Source organism: Oikopleura dioica, chromosome 2, assembly GCF_907165135.1.
Source record: "Oikopleura dioica chromosome 2, OKI2018_I68_1.0, whole genome shotgun sequence".
NCBI lineage: Eukaryota > Metazoa > Chordata > Appendicularia > Copelata > Oikopleuridae > Oikopleura > Oikopleura dioica.
In genome coordinates, this window is record NC_137292.1 from 4,128,336 (window position 1) to 4,146,246 (window position 17,911).

A 17,911-nucleotide genomic window follows, 5' to 3' on the forward strand; every position below is an offset into this window, starting at 1 on the left:
GACCAAAAATAAAATTTGATGAAACTACGCCATAGACGGTAATCAGGGGCGTAGAATCCGAATCTTTGGTCGAAAAAGACTTTTAATGTCAAATGAGCCAAGGGCAGGAATCTTTACAACAATTACTGCCCTTTTTCTGCCTTCTGTTTGAGTCTTTAGCTGCAAGTTATATGTCGCAACTGTCTTTTTAATTTTCAAATCGGAAGCAATTAAGATTGACAAACTTTTATCAAGCAGCTGATAGAACAAATAACTAATTAAGGAAAAGATTTAATAAAAGAACTTCAAAAAAATGACGCTCAGGATCCAGAAAATACTAGATAACCAAGGGCAGTAATCTTTACAACAAATACTGCTCTCATAAGAAATGAGCCTCTCCGGAACTAGGAAATACTTTCAGAAATTAAGGGCAGTAATTGTTCTAAAGATTACTGCCCGTGGCTTATTTGTCATTAAAAGTCTTTTTCGATCAAAGATTCGGATTCTACGCCCCTGATTACCCTATTGGGCGTAGTTTCATCAAATTCTATTTTTCGGTCATCTATATCTTCATTTTTAGGGCTGATCCGAGGATGAGCTTGATCCTAATCTCGGGCTCAATGTGACCCTTGATTCTGTTTACTCAAGGTCTCACACCGAGACTTGCTCCAAACTTGGCCCCGAACTGGACTCTGCAGGAGTTCGCATCGGCGGCGTGGTCCCTTGCATCTATTGACTCTCGGCTTGACACCTTCTGTGCCTTAGCCCCACGTGCGGAGTGGGCCAACTCAATCCGTGTTTCCCCGTTTTTCACTTGATGGTTCGTAAAAAAACCCTTTTCCTGTAAATATTTTTTCTCGCATTTTTTTTCTTTTTCGGGTTCAGAAAAGTTCAACAAAAAATTTTCGCGCCTTGAAAAAATTATTTCGAGATTTAAAATTTTACAAGTCAAGATGGCGCCCTTATCAGCTCAATTTTTACTGATAAGAGAAATAAATTTAATTTTGAACTTGAACCCGTTGCTTCAGAAAAGGCTGAAGCAATTTCTTTCATTTTCAATTTCGTCTTTCTTTTTTTAACAAAGGGTTGAATAAAATTAACCCTTTGGAATTCAATCGTCCAATAAAATGGCAGATAGAAAATCTGGTTATCCATTTGCCGGACTTTTTCTTTGAAAACTGAGACAAGAAGCAAACTCACGAGGGCATTTTTCTGCCGATGTCATTTTTCATCAATTTTAGTCCTGTCAAGTCACGTGAGTGAAAATTCAAAAACTTCAAATCAACTACAAATCCGCCCGGAATTCGGGAGAAGCCCAAAATCCGTTAAAAACCAGTCTTTTAACTGTCCGAAGCCAATTCAAAAAGCCCTCACGTGACCAAGACAGAAGCCATTTTTGGTGGAATAAGATATGACATCTGTTATGTACACAAATTCAAAAACCCAATAACTTAAATTTTGAACCAACAATTTTGCGATCATAGATTCTTTCTCGGAAATATGCAATTTTGAACGTATTTAATTCTAGCGTAAAAGTAAAGAGCTTGGACTAATACTTTTTATGCTGTACGAATAAATAAAACAAACATTCATCATCATATATTTTATTGAAAAGGAAATTGCCAAGATTTAGTAGAACTCTTGTCGTTGAATTTCAGAAGTAGTGCGGATCATTTCTACGTTGATGTTTTCTTCGTTTACAACTGGTCCTAAAACCGGTTTGAAAACAGAAAATCGGACCGAAACTCACACCATCGCTGACTTTTTGGTACTCCTCTTCATTTTCCTCTTCTTCCGGCCAGTGAGCAGAAATGACAAATAAGTAGCAAAGGGAACCAATAACGCCTAGATTTGAATTTAAGAAATCCTTATTTACGCATCATTTTTACCTCCAACAAGAGGAGCAACAAGTGGAATCCAGAAAAAGTGCCCAGAACCTGCGATAGCTTCGGTTCCGTACATGATCAGTGAGAAAAGTCGTGGGCCAAGATCTCGGGCAGGATTGATGGCTCCACCACCATTTGCTCCGTATGACAAACCTAGGAATATTGACTGTATAGAAAGATCTTTGAGAGCTCCTACCGATTGTACAAGCAGCTAGGCCAATAAGAAGTGGGGCAGCTCCACCAGGATTGGCATTTCGGTTGTCAGTGACGCTGAAGATGACTTTGAGCGGTTCTTTTTTTTTGTCGAGATGGAATTATTTGTATTTTTATGTCAGAAGAGAGCCGGTCCTGTAATAAGGATCCAAGTACCAATAACCTGGTCAAAGAAAAGATTTCCAGCTGAAATCTCGAAATCTCCCGTCGGCCAAGTAGCGTAAAATCCGGTCAAATCATGCGAAGAAAGATTCTTGTTCGAGGTCAAATACTCTTCCTCGGCCTTGTATGCACCGTAAACGAAGAAACAACTTGAACGGTTATTTAGATACCAAATTTTTAATAGAATCTTACCTCAAAAACGCCCCCATGATCTGCGAAATCGAATAAAGGAGAAACATAACGGCATTTTCTCCCGCTGTTTTTCCGAGTCTCCCCAACGTCGCCATCGCAATCGTCACTGCTGGATTCACATGTCCTCCAGAAACACCGGCAGAGGCGTAGATTCCGAAAGCCACGGCCAAACCGTAGGCGAAGCAGACGGCGAAAATTCCTGTCTCTTTGTAAGCGCCTTCGTGGACAGCTCCGTTTCCGACGAGGCAAAGGATGAAGGTGCCGAAGAATTCAGCAAGACAGATGCGGATCATCGGATTTGAGATTCGGCATTTTTGTTTGATCAGCGCCTCTAGAAATAATCATCAAGATTTCAACCTTTCTTCGAGTTCCAAGAATAAAAAATTTTCTATAAGAAAAATTTTACCAAATGACATCTTCTCTAGAATAAAATGAAATTTGGACGGAAATATTCCCGGCATAGAGAATTGAGGTCATCAAGTTTATTATTTTGTAAAGTGCATTCGAAAGTGGAGCCAAATACTGGCATGAAATAAATGGTATGCAGCGTGGAATTCAAAAAGCAAATAAAAAAATGCGAATAGCTCCTCTCCCATATTGGCATATTTTAAGTTCAACCTTCGTTTTTGTTCGAAAACTAACAATAATTGAGCAAGTGCGGGAGCGCAAAAGATGACGCCATGGAACGGCGTAACATTGATTGACCGAGCGGGTGCGACAAGCGTTACATACCAAGACATAAACAGATTGCCCTTATCCTTTAACGGACTTCGAGCTCAGCAGCCCGAGGAGATATCAACACCAGCTGCATTTTATTTTCATTAATCGCGCTTGTTATGACACCTCATTCTTCTAGTCTTCTCGTCAACGATTGAGAAGAAGAAGCCCTAACTTGGCATTTTCTTCTCAAGAAAAAACGAAGAACGACACTTTTTTCTATCATTTTAGCTTGATAAAGTGCGCTTCAAAAATTCTGACCGCTGTTTAAATCATCAAAAATCAATGCTGCTAATGGATGTTGATCTCCGCGAATTCTTCATTTTTCAAAACTTTAGTTGAGAGTAAATGTGGCCGCAAGATGATGATCCGATAGTAAGACTAGTTTTCTTGTATTTTTATATCTATTGATTCAGTCGCTCTGGTATCTTCTGTATTTGACAGTGCTTGGGCTTCTGTACATCTCGTCCTATCTCATGTTTCTTATCATCAGAGCAGCTTGTGGATACGAATTCGAGGTGCTGTCCATGTCTTCTTCTTTTCGAGAAGATTTGCTGGAGAAGAAAAAGAAAATTATCATTTCTGTCAAAAAATAAAATTATTTTTTTTTCTACCAAAATGACGAATTTTCAAAATTTTGAAAGAGATCTTCAATTTATGTAAGAGACTAAAGCTTAGATCTCTGACTCTAAGGTTGTTTAGTTGTCGAAAATCCTTTCTTCCGGAAACATCCGAACTCGACATCAATCCTTGTCTGAACATGACATTGGACGGGCCTTACGATTTTAGGTGAGCAAGTTTTTTAAACCCCGCATTCTTGAAATTTTAAGCTGCTGGGATCTCAACTTCGAGGAATGTTTGGCATATGTAAGTTCCGAATTCACGGCGATCTAAGCTGATAAAGAGACAAATAAAATTTTCAGACCCTTGTTGCGATCCTCTTTGTTTTCAACATCGCCCTGATCGCCCGTTGCATTAAAATAACCGTCGATCCTTATGCCAACGGGTTTTTCACCTTCAGTAAACAGAATCAAAGGTCACATTGAGCGCGAGATCAGGATCAAGCTCATCTCCGGATAAGACCTTAAAGTGAAGATAAAGACGACCAAAAATAAAATTTGATGAAACTACGCCATAGACGGTAATCAGGGGCGTAGAATCCGAATCTTTGGTCGAAAAAGACTTTTAATGTCAAATGAGCCAAGGGCAGGAATCTTTACAACAATTACTGCCCTTTTTCTGCCTTCTGTTTGAGTCTTTAGCTGCAAGTTATATGTCGCAACTGTCTTTTTAATTTTCAAATCGGAAGCAATTAAGATTGACAAACTTTTATCAAGCAGCTGATAGAACAAATAACTAATTAAGGAAAAGATTTAATAAAAGAACTTCAAAAAATGACGCTCAGGATCCAGAAAATACTAGATAACCAAGGGCAGTAATCTTTACAACAAATACTGCTCTCATAAGAAATGAGCCTCTCCGGAACTAGGAAATACTTTCAGAAATTAAGGGCAGTAATTGTTCTAAAGATTACTGCCCGTGGCTTATTTGTCATTAAAAGTCTTTTTCGATCAAAGATTCGGATTCTACGCCCCTGATTACCCTATTGGGCGTAGTTTCATCAAATTCTATTTTTCGGTCATCTATATCTTCATTTTTAGGGCTGATCCGAGGATGAGCTTGATCCTAATCTCGGGCTCAATGTGACCCTTGATTCTGTTTACTCAAGGTCTCACACCGAGACTTGCTCCAAACTTGGCCCCGAACTGGACTCTGCAGGAGTTCGCATCGGCGGCGTGGTCCCTTGCATCTATTGACTCTCGGCTTGACACCTTCTGTGCCTTAGCCCCACGTGCGGAGTGGGCCAACTCAATCCGTGTTTCCCCGTTTTTCACTTGATGGTTCGTAAAAAAACCCTTTTCCTGTAAATATTTTTTCTCGCATTTTTTTTCTTTTTCGGGTTCAGAAAAGTTCAACAAAAAATTTTCGCGCCTTGAAAAAATTATTTCGAGATTTAAAATTTTACAAGTCAAGATGGCGCCCTTATCAGCTCAATTTTTACTGATAAGAGAAATAAATTTAATTTTGAACTTGAACCCGTTGCTTCAGAAAAGGCTGAAGCAATTTCTTTCATTTTCAATTTCGTCTTTCTTTTTTTAACAAAGGGTTGAATAAAATTAACCCTTTGGAATTCAATCGTCCAATAAAATGGCAGATAGAAAATCTGGTTATCCATTTGCCGGACTTTTTCTTTGAAAACTGAGACAAGAAGCAAACTCACGAGGGCATTTTTCTGCCGATGTCATTTTTCATCAATTTTAGTCCTGTCAAGTCACGTGAGTGAAAATTCAAAAACTTCAAATCAACTACAAATCCGCCCGGAATTCGGGAGAAGCCCAAAATCCGTTAAAAACCAGTCTTTTAACTGTCCGAAGCCAATTCAAAAGCCCTCACGTGACCAAGACAGAAGCCATTTTTGGTGGAATAAGATATGACATCTGTTATGTACACAAATTCAAAAACCCAATAACTTAAATTTTGAACCAACAATTTTGCGATCATAGATTCTTTCTCGGAAATATGCAATTTTGAACGTATTTAATTCTAGCGTAAAAGTAAAGAGCTTGGACTAATACTTTTTATGCTGTACGAATAAATAAAACAAACATTCATCATCATATATTTTATTGAAAAGGAAATTGCCAAGATTTAGTAGAACTCTTGTCGTTGAATTTCAGAAGTAGTGCGGATCATTTCTACGTTGATGTTTTCTTCGTTTACAACTGGTCCTAAAACCGGTTTGAAAACAGAAAATCGGACCGAAACTCACACCATCGCTGACTTTTTGGTACTCCTCTTCATTTTCCTCTTCTTCCGGCCAGTGAGCAGAAATGACAAATAAGTAGCAAAGGGAACCAATAACGCCTAGATTTGAATTTAAGAAATCCTTATTTACGCATCATTTTTACCTCCAACAAGAGGAGCAACAAGTGGAATCCAGAAAAAGTGCCCAGAACCTGCGATAGCTTCGGTTCCGTACATGATCAGTGAGAAAAGTCGTGGGCCAAGATCTCGGGCAGGATTGATGGCTCCACCACCATTTGCTCCGTATGACAAACCTAGGAATATTGACTGTATAGAAAGATCTTTGAGAGCTCCTACCGATTGTACAAGCAGCTAGGCCAATAAGAAGTGGGGCAGCTCCACCAGGATTGGCATTTCGGTTGTCAGTGACGCTGAAGATGACTTTGAGCGGTTCTTTTTTTGTCGAGATGGAATTATTTGTATTTTTATGTCAGAAGAGAGCCGGTCCTGTAATAAGGATCCAAGTACCAATAACCTGGTCAAAGAAAAGATTTCCAGCTGAAATCTCGAAATCTCCCGTCGGCCAAGTAGCGTAAAATCCGGTCAAATCATGCGAAGAAAGATTCTTGTTCGAGGTCAAATACTCTTCCTCGGCCTTGTATGCACCGTAAACGAAGAAACAACTTGAACGGTTATTTAGATACCAAATTTTTAATAGAATCTTACCTCAAAAACGCCCCCATGATCTGCGAAATCGAATAAAGGAGAAACATAACGGCATTTTCTCCCGCTGTTTTTCCGAGTCTCCCCAACGTCGCCATCGCAATCGTCACTGCTGGATTCACATGTCCTCCAGAAACACCGGCAGAGGCGTAGATTCCGAAAGCCACGGCCAAACCGTAGGCGAAGCAGACGGCGAAAATTCCTGTCTCTTTGTAAGCGCCTTCGTGGACAGCTCCGTTTCCGACGAGGCAAAGGATGAAGGTGCCGAAGAATTCAGCAAGACAGATGCGGATCATCGGATTTGAGATTCGGCATTTTTGTTTGATCAGCGCCTCTAGAAATAATCATCAAGATTTCAACCTTTCTTCGAGTTCCAAGAATAAAAAATTTTCTATAAGAAAAATTTTACCAAATGACATCTTCTCTAGAATAAAATGAAATTTGGACGGAAATATTCCCGGCATAGAGAATTGAGGTCATCAAGTTTATTATTTTGTAAAGTGCATTCGAAAGTGGAGCCAAATACTGGCATGAAATAAATGGTATGCAGCGTGGAATTCAAAAAGCAAATAAAAAAATGCGAATAGCTCCTCTCCCATATTGGCATATTTTAAGTTCAACCTTCGTTTTTGTTCGAAAACTAACAATAATTGAGCAAGTGCGGGAGCGCAAAAGATGACGCCATGGAACGGCGTAACATTGATTGACCGAGCGGGTGCGACAAGCGTTACATACCAAGACATAAACAGATTGCCCTTATCCTTTAACGGACTTCGAGCTCAGCAGCCCGAGGAGATATCAACACCAGCTGCATTTTATTTTCATTAATCGCGCTTGTTATGACACCTCATTCTTCTAGTCTTCTCGTCAACGATTGAGAAGAAGAAGCCCTAACTTGGCATTTTCTTCTCAAGAAAAAACGAAGAACGACACTTTTTTCTATCATTTTAGCTTGATAAAGTGCGCTTCAAAAATTCTGACCGCTGTTTAAATCATCAAAAATCAATGCTGCTAATGGATGTTGATCTCCGCGAATTCTTCATTTTTCAAAACTTTAGTTGAGAGTAAATGTGGCCGCAAGATGATGATCCGATAGTAAGACTAGTTTTCTTGTATTTTTATATCTATTGATTCAGTCGCTCTGGTATCTTCTGTATTTGACAGTGCTTGGGCTTCTGTGCATCTCGTCCTATCTCATGTTTCTTATCATCAGAGCAGCTTGTGGATACGAATTCGAGGTGCTGTCCATGTCTTCTTCTTTTCGAGAAGATTTGCTGGAGAAGAAAAAGAAAATTATCATTTCTGTCAAAAAATAAAATTATTTTTTTTTCTACCAAAATGACGAATTTTCAAAATTTTGAAAGAGATCTTCAATTTATGTAAGAGACTAAAGCTTAGATCTCTGACTCTAAGGTTGTTTAGTTGTCGAAAATCCTTTCTTCCGGAAACATCCGAACTCGACATCAATCCTTGTCTGAACATGACATTGGACGGGCCTTACGATTTTAGGTGAGCAAGTTTTTTAAACCCCGCATTCTTGAAATTTTAAGCTGCTGGGATCTCAACTTCGAGGAATGTTTGGCATATGTAAGTTCCGAATTCACGGCGATCTAAGCTGATAAAGAGACAAATAAAATTTTCAGACCCTTGTTGCGATCCTCTTTGTTTTCAACATCGCCCTGATCGCCCGTTGCATTAAAATAACCGTCGATCCTTATGCCAACGGGTTTTTCACCTTGCAAAATTCAATTAAATTAAACACAAGGAAAACCACGGAAAAAGGCTCAATTCACGATTACATCGGCGTCGGAAGCTACACATCCGTCACTCCACTCCAACGTTATGCATAAGACACTCTTATCTTTCCGAATAAAATGATGAGAATTTAATTTATTTATTAACAGAATTCGGACAAATGAAAAGTTGAAATCGTGAAGAATCGCAGGTATGAGGTCAGTGACGGTGGAGGAATATTTTTTCTTGAAAATCTAGCGCGATTTTCCGAAGGTTTTCAAATCTGCTACGGTGTCGGAATGCGGACTTATTTCGCTTTTTTCGCTGAAATTTTTTGATGAAAGATGGTTTTTAAAAAGATGCTTTACCTTTCCCTATTGCTTTCGCGGCCATATAGACCAATAAAGGAGCCATTTTCTTAGAAGAAAATGTTAAAAAAGTCTCTTTTCAAAGTTTTTCTTCATGAAAAAACACGATTCTTGAAGAGTACCTGTATAATGTCTTGTAACACCACCTTCCGCACCAAATCCCGTGATTGAATCCGACTCCGAAGATACTTTTCTCAATTCGCTGTTTCCATATCCCGCTGAGTTCTTATCAGAGCTAAAATTTTTTGATAAGAAAATTTCTTCCGCTGAAAAATTGTTTAGAATTTTGACTTTGACTTTGACTACAAAAGTTAAAGCGTGTTAAAATGCTGAAAAGGTGCTCCATATTCTAGATTTTGTCTACATCTTCAAGTTGTGCGAATGGTTAGAGTTCTAGCCCAAAAGAAGTCTTTTGGCTTCTACGGAAAAATAAACCTGTAATCGCGCGCAGACTCGGTTTGAGAATTACTGCGGCTTACGCGATTCGAGTAAATCATTGGTAAGTCCTTGTTGTTGGCCCGGTAGCGCCCGAAGCTGATTTTTGTCAAGAAGATTTGATAAAAAGGGAGTTACCGAGGAGAATGAGGATGGAGGAGGTTCCGGTCTTCGATGTTTTGTTCAGGGTCGTCGATGATGAGTTCTTGCTTTGTTTGCACTGAATATATGAGCTATTCGAAAAAATTTTCAGAAAATACCATAAAAACGAAGTTTATTATATCTATTAAAAAAAATTGCGCATTATCGTCGATAATTTATCGACAATAAAGACATTTCATATTTCTGGACTCCTTGTCGGTTCAAACGATCTCGTACCTGGATATTTTCCTGACTTATTATGCTGGACAAAGCAGACAATGATGATCAAAAGCAGAGTCCCACCGGTACCGACGAGGACTGCAACAAACCACAAGTTTGTTTCAAGATTCGGTCCATCTTAAAAAATTTTAGAAATCTCATTGCTAAAGACCTAAACTCATACCTTCAGTAGAGAACTCAGCAGTAGTGTTTTCAGAGTTTCCATATTTATTCGAAGCCATTATGACAAGAGTGTAGTTTTCTCCTGGTGGAAGCCTAAAATTTCCCTGTCATGTTTTTTGTAAAAAATTTGAATCTTACCCGTCTAAAAGGAAACCAGGTCGTTTTCGATGGGTCACTGTCTCTTTGCTCCAGCCAACTCCTTGGTCCGAATTCCGATTTCGATACTGAAAGAAAGATGATTTTATTTATTTTCTGCCGATAATTCTGATTTTCGCTTTGACAGATCTCCTTTTTTATGCACAGAGTTCTAAGCAAAAAAGCCATCATTAGCCGCAAAAACGACTTTCGCATCGATTGCCACCGGCAATTTTTAATTAAGTTGCAACTTCCAACTCTTGCTTATGCTTTAACGCTTACCAGAATCGTGTAGTTGTTTGGCTTGATGTAGGGAGTCTGCTCGTTTTCTTCGTAAGACCATGTGATGTTGACTCCGCCAGTGGTTTGGGCTATGGATACATCTGTAGGAGCAGTTGGGCGGGCCTCAGCGATCGAAATGGTTGAAACTGAAATAACGCCAGGAACCTCGCCTTGCCCAGCGCTTGTTTTGGCATATAGTTTGATGTCATATTTATGATTTGGCTTCAAGTTTGCTACGTCCATTCTTGACTTGCTGTATCCAGCTGATTCCTGAGCGACGGTATGATAATTTTGACTGCCAGGATTGTCGATTGGGAGACCATCGGCTTGGTAGATGTATGCGGTTATTTGGCCATTTGGATTTTTTGGCTGTTTCCAGACAATATTTACCTGAAAATTATTAATTTCGATTATAGAACCAAGAGTTTTACCTTGTCTGGCCAAACCGACATGACCTGCAAATCCACTGGCGGCCCTGGTCTATCTTCCAAGGTCTCTTTGTCAACAAAATTCGAAAACGGCCCGACTCCAGCGCTATTGACAGCAGCAACTTTCATCCGATATTTCTTCGCTGGCTTCAAGTTGTCCAACCTCAGACTCTCTGATTTGGCTCTGACTTCATTTTCCGACCCGACCATGTTGTTTTCATCATCGTCGGATTCTTTGTATTTGACGATGTATTCGACGATTTTTCCATTGGCCTTTGATTGTTGGAGAGCGTTCCATTTGAGCTCCAAGAACGTTTTTCCTCTGGAATCGACAGAAAGTCCAGTTGGAGCGGAGGAAGGAAGATCTTCGCCAGAAAAGAAAAATTGGCACTGCGGCCGGGGTCCGACTCCCTCGCTGTTTTTACTGCGAATTCTGAGACTGTACCGCTGATATGGTTTTGAGACACCAGAGATGGCAAACTCCAAATTTGGGGAAGCAAAAGTCTCCGTTTTCCAACTCAGCCCATTTTCGCAAATTTCGCAATTATCTGGATTTGGCTGGGCGCAGTATTCGAGAACATATTGAAAATCAGGGCCGTTGTAGTTTTCAGGAGGAATGGCATTCCACTTGATAATGAGCTCTTTTGGGGCCTGTTGCGATGGGAGATTGAAGGTTGGGTTGATGCTTGGCGGTTTCGGCTTTGTCCGAATTTGACTTGAGCCGGCGTCATCGGGCATTGAAGGGGAGGAAGAGCCGACAGGGTTGTGCGCTTTGACTCTGACTTCATAAAGGGTGAAAGGGACGAGCCCGCTTGAGATAAATATTTTTGTTTCTTCATCTCGCTGCCTTTATGCTTTTCCTCCTTCATCTTTTCCCAGTTTCTCAAAGTCTTTCCATCTTCCGCAATTTTCGCAAACTCCACGGTATATTTATTGATTTCCGCATAATTATTGAATCCTGGTTCGAGAGAAACTTCCACCCCTTTGTCAATATTTTTGACATTGATATTCATCGGCGGTTCTGGCGCTCCTTGGACGACGACTTCAACTGTTCCTTCTGCCTCGTCATATTGTGTTTTGATTCTGACTGTATATTCTCCTCTGTCGGCAAAGTCAGTTCTGTTGATGACATAATTGCTTTGAGGTTTGTATCCGCTTCGGCTGGCAAGGGTTGAACCTTTCTTTGTCCAGGTGATTACGTAATCGCTGATTTGACTGTCTGTGTCAATTTTTGGCTTGAGTTCGAGCTTATCGCCCTTGTTGATTGAAATCTTTTTGCGAATGGAAATCGACGAGCTTTTGAGCTTTTTGACGTTGAAATAAATTTCTCCCGACCCAAGGTCATTTTTCCCGGTACAACTGTAGTCGAGAACATTTTTAACATTTTCAACAATGCAAATTTTCTTTCCAGCACATGAACTTGGCGCATTGTTCCAGGAGAATTCGGGTTCTGGAAAGCCGAATAAGGAGCAGTCCATTGTCAATTGACGGCCCTCCACGACATAGACAGTTTGACGGGAGGAGGATGAGCTTGAGTCCGATGAGAGTCGAGGGGCTTGTTCTGAATTTTTGATGAAAGATGAGGGTATTTTTTTCTATTCTTACCAATGATAAGAACTCTCACAGCTGTTGCAATGTTTCCAATTGAGTTTTCCGCCTCGCATTGATACGTCGCCGAATCGGTCTGTTTAGCTGCTTTTACTGATAATACACTTGTGGTTCCAGAAACTGTTATTTCTCCATCTTCAGATCTGAGCTCTTCTCCATTTTTCTTCCATTTGATCGAGGGCATCGGGTTTCCTGATATTTGACACTCGAGGTCGACTTTGTTGTCTCGCTGCGGATAGACGATTCGGTCCTGAGGAGTTTTGACAAAATTGGGCGCTTCTTTGATTGACATTTCGAAGTCTTTTACATCCAGCCCGGCTTTGTTTTTCGCTAGACATCTATAAGTTCCGCCCATTTCAGTCGTAACGGATTCAACGACAAGGGAGGAGTTTCTCTCCAAGAACTCCATTCCCGATGGAAATTGCTGCTCTTTTCCATCTTTCATGTACTTCCACTGAATATCGGGAGTCGGTTGTCCGGAAGAACCGCACTCGAGCCTCATTGATGCGCCGATTTTGATGCTTCGAGATACTCTCTTTTCGTCGTTGTTTGCAAAAATCTTCGGCGCGCGATTTCGAATGTTTTTTGGATCCCCAGTGACGCTGATGTAGTAACTGTCCCCGGCGTAGAAGTTCTCGGGAAATTGAGGATCGTGGCCCATGCATCGGATGCTCAAATCGTTGTCTTTTGAGATCATGTTGGAGAAGAACAGGATATCTCCATGGTTGAGAGCTGTTAATCGTCGCATTGCACGAACAGGGATTGTGGAGAAGTTGCCATAATTCCAGACTCGGATGACTATGACTTGGCTCAAAAAGAAAGCGATTAACAAGTAATAAGGATCCCGTCAACTGAAGAACCCTTATTAGATTTTTATGAGCCCAGTTCCTTCAGAACCAGATGGAAGGGGTGCATTGCAATTAATATTGAGCGAGTCGCCAAGTTCAACAGTGAGGCGCTTTTGTGGAGCTGTTTGCCCGGTTTTGCGGAATGGGAGCTTGACTCGAATGGGTTCGCCAAAATCGGATCCGTAGTCGTTCTTGACTGTGCAGATGTAATCGCCGCCAAGTCGACCGGGGGCTTCGGGGTCATATGAGACAGTGTAGAAATCTAAATACGGATGAGTGGGAAAATTTGACATTTTTGAAAAGAAAGCTTTTTCGACTTCAATAGTAGTCATCGAATTTCAATAATCCACGAGCTCAAAATCACCAGAGCGAGGGATAAATTGAAAACAAAAAGCCATCAAGGGCAAGAAAGCGTCTTCCCTTGGCATTGGTTTGACATGGGCAGATGTGCCGGGTGACATGGGTGAATGATAAATTGCACCGAAGCGGCTCACCTTGACTCGCGATGTTTAAAGACCCGTTCCGATCGATGCTGAAGCTTCCGTCTTCTGCCACCGAGGATCCGTCCTTTGTCCAGCTCACTTCTTTTCCCTATTTTTTGGCGTCGAGAATTTCAATTATAAATTGGATATGCAAATAAAATCTTAATTAACCCTTGAAAAGTATCCAAAAATCAAGTTATCCGGACCAATGAGTGCACTTATTACATGAATAAACCAAAAACCCGCCCGAGTTGTACTTTCTTTGATAGGTATCGAGCCCGATAGCTGGACAGAAATTGGCAGGCGAGCGGATTTAGAGATTAAAAATGCATGAAAATTGCTCATTTACGCCAGAACACATATGCGACGCGTTATTGCGCACGGCCATTGATTTATCAGCGCAGCGAGGCACGTGATTTTCCGCCGGCAATTCAAATTTGCAAATTTGCAAATTTTGAATTTTTGTTTTCAGAATTTTATTGATTTCTTCCCTTGGCTAAGTGATATTTAAATTTCCCCACGGGTTATAACTTAAATAACTTATTTGCGGCCCGCCTGTTTGATGACGGGTTAATATTTAAAGTTAAACTAATCGGTAATCAATTTTTGAGCTGAGCAACCTTTTTTGCAAATTTTAATCAAGCTCGATTATGATTAAAATCTGAATGGCCCAAAACATCAAAAAGGGATGACAATAAGGATAACTGTCATCAGTTCTTCAACGCCATTCCTGAGAGCTGGCACTGTGTTCACATGGGAGGATAAGTGGTCTTCCTGGTTCAAGGTTCTCAATATTAATAATTAAAATTGACAGCTTGTCATTACTGGAGATTAAGGCACGCCTTAATAATTCGCTTCGATCTTGATTAACTTGTAAATTTTTAAGGCGGGATCAATCTTACGCCCTATTTTTAAAGATGAAATTAGAACAAGTTTCCCAACAGAATCTTATCAAAAAAGAACCTATGCCTTGAACCATGGGAAAAACTCTTCCGGGAATTCTCTCAATCTTCGGCGGTTTCGCTACCCATTCCGGCAGATCTTCCATTTTTAGCGCCTCTATTTTTGCGATCATCCAAAATGTCCAAATTTTCCATTTCATCTTCTCTTTTTTTCTCTTTTTTTCTTTGTTTTGCTGTTTTTCGTTATTCTCTGAAAAAAATGAAATGATCCCTTTTTTGTTAACGAGACAAAAATGAACAGTAAGAGGCGTTCATTATGCAGGAGTTTACGACCCTAAGGCAAGCCCGGTCGGCGGCGGTTGATTGATCACTAGAGTAATACCGACTAAATTATCGATCCAGAGTGCATTAGCTCTTATTTTGCAATTTTCGATAGTGAACTACGACCTCTCTTACAAATACAGAAAAAGGATGATCACCAAAAATAAAATCAAGTTAGGTCCGAACACGAAATGGGTCCCTAAGGGACTCGGAGGAGGCGACGCTAGACTGCCAAGTTATTTTTCGACAATGCGACGCAAATCGGATTAAATTTTTAATTTTGACGGAATGAAACCAAAAAGAAATCATGGGTCTTGGAATTTTCTCGGAAGCAAAAGGCGTGTTCTCTTTAATTCAACTTTAAAATTGTAAGGAGGCTATCTTATTTTTAAATACCTTTATTTTTTCTTTATCGAAAAAAGCTCTTATCTTGGGTCAAAAAATCTGTAGGTCGATTTATCTCGGAGAGTCTGTAACTTGTCCACGCAGTTGCATCGCGTCATCTATCGCTTCTTTATTTTATCGATTTTTCGCTGCTCCACCCAGGCTACCGAAAACTCAACCCTGCTGCGCCCGACTGCAAATATGCTCTTTGTTCTTGTTGAAGTGATTTTTAATGCTTAACCTACCTGCTGATAAAGTGAAAAGATCAAGATTATGGAAAAATATAAATTGCCTTTATTGGAAAATTCACGAAGAAATCAGTTTGTTTCTTCAGTTGTTTCTTGAATCTCAGACTGGTTTTCGGTCTTGTCGTCTTCCTTGATTTCAGTCTTGTCAGAGCTACTTCCAAGCTCATTGTCAGTCTCAACTGGGGCAACTTCGCTTGATCTACAAAAGCATTAGAAATGATAGAATAAAACCTTCTTACTCATAGAAGAAAAAGAAATAAACGCCTCCTGCGATTCCAAAAACGCCAAGAGGAACAAAAATAGAGGTGCAGATAATCATGACAAGGTTGTCTTTCTCACAAGTATAATCATCATAAACAATTGGTGATGTTTCCTCATCAAAATCCTTTCCAAAAATTTTCTCATCGAAAACTCCCTTATATTTGTCGTTTCCGCATCCATAGGAGCACTTATAAGGGAAATAATTATCAAAAATGTTATTTTAGGAAATACCCGTGTTTCACAACTGCATTCAAAGAAGCGCTCTTTAGTTTCATCCTTTTCGGCGGTGCATTCATCGGGGCATTTGACTGTTTCATTGGGTTTTGGGGGCTCCAATTTTTCGCATGAGTGCGTATCTGTTGGTTCTTTTGCAATAACATCATATGAATTTTTTGTTGTGCTGAACGACAAACATTGATATTCAAGAGATTTGTACTCTGGCGTTTGGTCTGTTTCCTCATCACTTAAAACTGAAGTTTGTTTCTCGAGAACTAAATAATTGTTAGTCACGATCAAAAATCTTATATCTACCATAATGATTGTTTCCGCAATGAGATTTTGCTATTTCATTTAAATCATCATTGCAAATACAATTTCCATTTTCACATTTATTATCTTCAGTGCATCCTTCGCCAACAATATCAGAGTAAGAACCTTGAGCTTCTGCTAATTTAAAATATTCCGAATCCGATTTTGTCTCGTCTTTGACAATGGTAAATTCATCAAAGCACTGCCAATATTGGGCAACAAACTCGCCACCAGTATTTTTGCATTCTTTAACTTCGAAGAGCCGATCAAAGCAGGTTTTTGTGCATGTATCCTCAAAAAAATATTTTATCTTGTTATAATAAAAATTTTACCATTTCCTTCTCAACAGGGAGATTTTTGATCAGACATTTTTCTCCTGCTTTAAGACTTCTTCTTGCTTCAGTTTCCCACTTTGCTCCGGGAATCGTCAGACATTCATCAGAATCCGCAACAGCACATTCACACTGATATGTGACGATTTCATTATTAGTTTTCTTATCACATGTATGAGTTCTTGCACCACATGGAAGCTGGGCGATTTTCTCTCTTTCACAAAATCCATATCCATCATTTGAAACTTTGCAATTGTCTTGCTTATAATCGAGAATTGGTTTACCCTACAAAGAGAATAATAAAATTTAGATCATTAAACACGTCTTAACCTCGTAACAAGTATTCTTGACACATTGCTCAATATCTGCACATTCATTTGTGTATGAGGCTGCTGAGCATGTCATTGTTGCAACTTTCCCCGACGGATCCGTGCAAGAGCATCCTGAGCTTGTAAAACCGCCTGTGCATCCAAATTCATCCAAAGCGTCTCCATCTCCAGTTTTCGTGTATGTATTTACTATTGAAGATCCGTCGAAAGTCAAGGTATACTCTTCGCCCGATTTATATCCGCAAGAAGGCGTCTGGCATGTGTGTGAAATCTGATTGGTGGTATTGCTATCGATGATTTTTTTGTTGCAGCCATTAAAAGGGGCATCGAAGCAAAAAATGGTGTCTGTGACAGTTTCAGCCGCATCGATTGGGTTTTGATGAGAATTTGGACAGGAAAATTCAGAAAGTAATTTTCCGGAGCATTCATAAACACAAGATGTGATAAGATCAGCATCATCAGCTTTACCATCAGAACAGCCAAAAGGAGAAGCTGGACAAGAAGAAATTGTCACAGCATTTTCGACAGTACAAGTTATCTCTTCAATAGCAGTATATGGATTTCCATCACTACCATCTGGATGAGCAACGACACAGCCGCTAAAAATGGTTTCGGGCGTTTCTGTTTCTGAAGCAGACAAAATCTCCTCGCATGTCTTTTCCTCGAAAGTTCCAAGATTCAGGTCTCCGAATTTCCCATAAGTTTCGCTAACACATTTGAATGTTTCGGTAAAGGTTGCAGAGCCCTGAACGCATGCCAGAAGCCCGAAAAAATTTAATCGTCTCATTTTCAAAAAGGCTTTCTGAGAGTAAGAAATGGAATTGAAAAATTACAAGTTTGTTGCGCCAATTAAACAAATAGGGCTCACTTCATGATACAGACGTCAATTTATTTCTTGAAAACTTGCTTTGTAATAAGATTGAAAACGATGTCGAAAATTTTTTTACAGAAAACATGAATTTCTTTTCAAAATGTAATCATTGTTCCAAACATGGTCATTTTTGATTGCGCACTCTCTAGTACTCTTCCGGTACTCTTCAATCAAATTGTTTTGGCAGCTCCATAA

The 17,911-nt window shown here is 39.9% G+C and overlaps 5 protein-coding genes and 1 long non-coding RNA gene across 6 annotated transcripts; all 6 read right to left on the reverse strand.

Annotated features, from left to right (window-relative positions):
* Positions 1-1,601: 1,601 nt before the first annotated feature.
* Positions 1,602-2,758, reverse strand: LOC145697741 (aquaporin-9-like). The gene is made up of 6 exons (XM_081774953.1): positions 2,433-2,758; positions 2,205-2,389; positions 2,062-2,157; positions 1,869-2,018; positions 1,732-1,824; positions 1,602-1,688 (listed from the first exon to the last, which is right to left on the reverse strand). The coding sequence occupies exons 1-6, from the start codon at positions 2,723-2,725 to the stop codon at positions 1,609-1,611; spliced, it is 897 nt and encodes a 298-aa protein (XP_081631079.1). The 5' UTR covers positions 2,726-2,758; the 3' UTR covers positions 1,602-1,608.
* Positions 2,759-5,851: 3,093 nt separating this feature from the next.
* On the reverse strand, positions 5,852-6,391 carry LOC145696373 (aquaporin-9-like). Its single transcript, XM_081773396.1, has 4 exons — positions 6,312-6,391; positions 6,119-6,268; positions 5,982-6,074; positions 5,852-5,938 (listed from the first exon to the last, which is right to left on the reverse strand). Exons 2-4 carry the CDS (start codon positions 6,189-6,191, stop codon positions 5,859-5,861), a joined length of 246 nt encoding a protein of 81 aa, XP_081629522.1. The 5' UTR covers positions 6,192-6,268; positions 6,312-6,391; the 3' UTR covers positions 5,852-5,858.
* Positions 6,392-6,444: 53 nt separating this feature from the next.
* On the reverse strand, positions 6,445-7,096 carry LOC145697742 (aquaporin-9-like). Its single transcript, XM_081774954.1, has 3 exons — positions 7,087-7,096; positions 6,681-7,011; positions 6,445-6,637 (listed from the first exon to the last, which is right to left on the reverse strand). Exons 1-3 carry the CDS (start codon positions 7,094-7,096, stop codon positions 6,445-6,447), a joined length of 534 nt encoding a protein of 177 aa, XP_081631080.1.
* A 1,474-nt stretch (positions 7,097-8,570) lies between these two features.
* On the reverse strand, positions 8,571-13,004 carry LOC145696374 (neural cell adhesion molecule L1-like). Its single transcript, XM_081773397.1, is given in 11 exon segments — positions 8,571-8,735; positions 8,780-8,828; positions 8,902-9,014; positions 9,353-9,434; positions 9,593-9,712; positions 9,759-9,850; positions 9,896-9,981; positions 10,175-10,564; positions 10,606-11,160; positions 11,163-12,163; positions 12,208-13,004. Coding segments are annotated over 11 exon segments (3,309 nt in total). The 5' UTR covers positions 12,959-13,004; the 3' UTR covers positions 8,571-8,665.
* Positions 13,005-13,104: 100 nt separating this feature from the next.
* On the reverse strand, positions 13,105-14,325 carry LOC145700027 (uncharacterized). The gene is made up of 3 exons (XR_014134133.1): positions 14,264-14,325; positions 13,553-13,642; positions 13,105-13,320 (listed from the first exon to the last, which is right to left on the reverse strand). It is a non-coding gene; the product is annotated as an uncharacterized LOC145700027 (long non-coding RNA).
* Positions 14,326-15,418: 1,093 nt separating this feature from the next.
* Positions 15,419-17,632, reverse strand: LOC145696957 (uncharacterized). Its single transcript, XM_081774080.1, has 6 exons — positions 16,847-17,632; positions 16,517-16,801; positions 16,188-16,476; positions 15,888-16,147; positions 15,635-15,843; positions 15,419-15,594 (listed from the first exon to the last, which is right to left on the reverse strand). The coding sequence occupies exons 1-6, from the start codon at positions 17,630-17,632 to the stop codon at positions 15,465-15,467; spliced, it is 1,959 nt and encodes a 652-aa protein (XP_081630206.1). The 3' UTR covers positions 15,419-15,464.
* Between the last annotated feature and the right edge of the window lie 279 nt (positions 17,633-17,911).

Excerpts from the sequence above, each read along its gene's own strand:
- LOC145696957 (XM_081774080.1), bottom strand. The coding sequence starts at position 17,632 with ATGAGACGATTAAATTTTTTCGGGCTTCTGGCATGCGTTCAGGGCTCT. Across the intron at positions 16,477-16,516 it reads TCCCTGTTGAGAAGGAAATG|GATACATGCACAAAAACCTG; the intron begins GTAAAATTTTTA and ends TATTTTTTTGAG. Across the intron at positions 15,595-15,634 it reads TATTTCTTTTTCTTCTATGA|ATCAAGCGAAGTTGCCCCAG; the intron begins GTAAGAAGGTTT and ends ATGCTTTTGTAG.
- LOC145697741 (XM_081774953.1), bottom strand. The coding sequence starts at position 2,725 with ATGATCCGCATCTGTCTTGCTGAATTCTTCGGCACCTTCATCCTTTGC. Across the intron at positions 2,390-2,432 it reads ATCATGGGGGCGTTTTTGAG|TTGTTTCTTCGTTTACGGTG; the intron begins GTAAGATTCTAT and ends TAACCGTTCAAG. Across the intron at positions 2,019-2,061 it reads CCTAGCTGCTTGTACAATCG|GTTTGTCATACGGAGCAAAT; the intron begins GTAGGAGCTCTC and ends CAATATTCCTAG.
- LOC145696373 (XM_081773396.1), bottom strand. The coding sequence starts at position 6,191 with ATGTACGGAACCGAAGCTATCGCAGGTTCTGGGCACTTTTTCTGGATT. Across the intron at positions 6,075-6,118 it reads TGTTGCTCCTCTTGTTGGAG|GCGTTATTGGTTCCCTTTGC; the intron begins GTAAAAATGATG and ends ATTCAAATCTAG. Across the intron at positions 5,939-5,981 it reads GTACCAAAAAGTCAGCGATG|GACCAGTTGTAAACGAAGAA; the intron begins GTGTGAGTTTCG and ends AACCGGTTTTAG.
- LOC145697742 (XM_081774954.1), bottom strand. Across the intron at positions 6,638-6,680 it reads ATCATGGGGGCGTTTTTGAG|TTGTTTCTTCGTTTACGGTG; the intron begins GTAAGATTCTAT and ends TAACCGTTCAAG.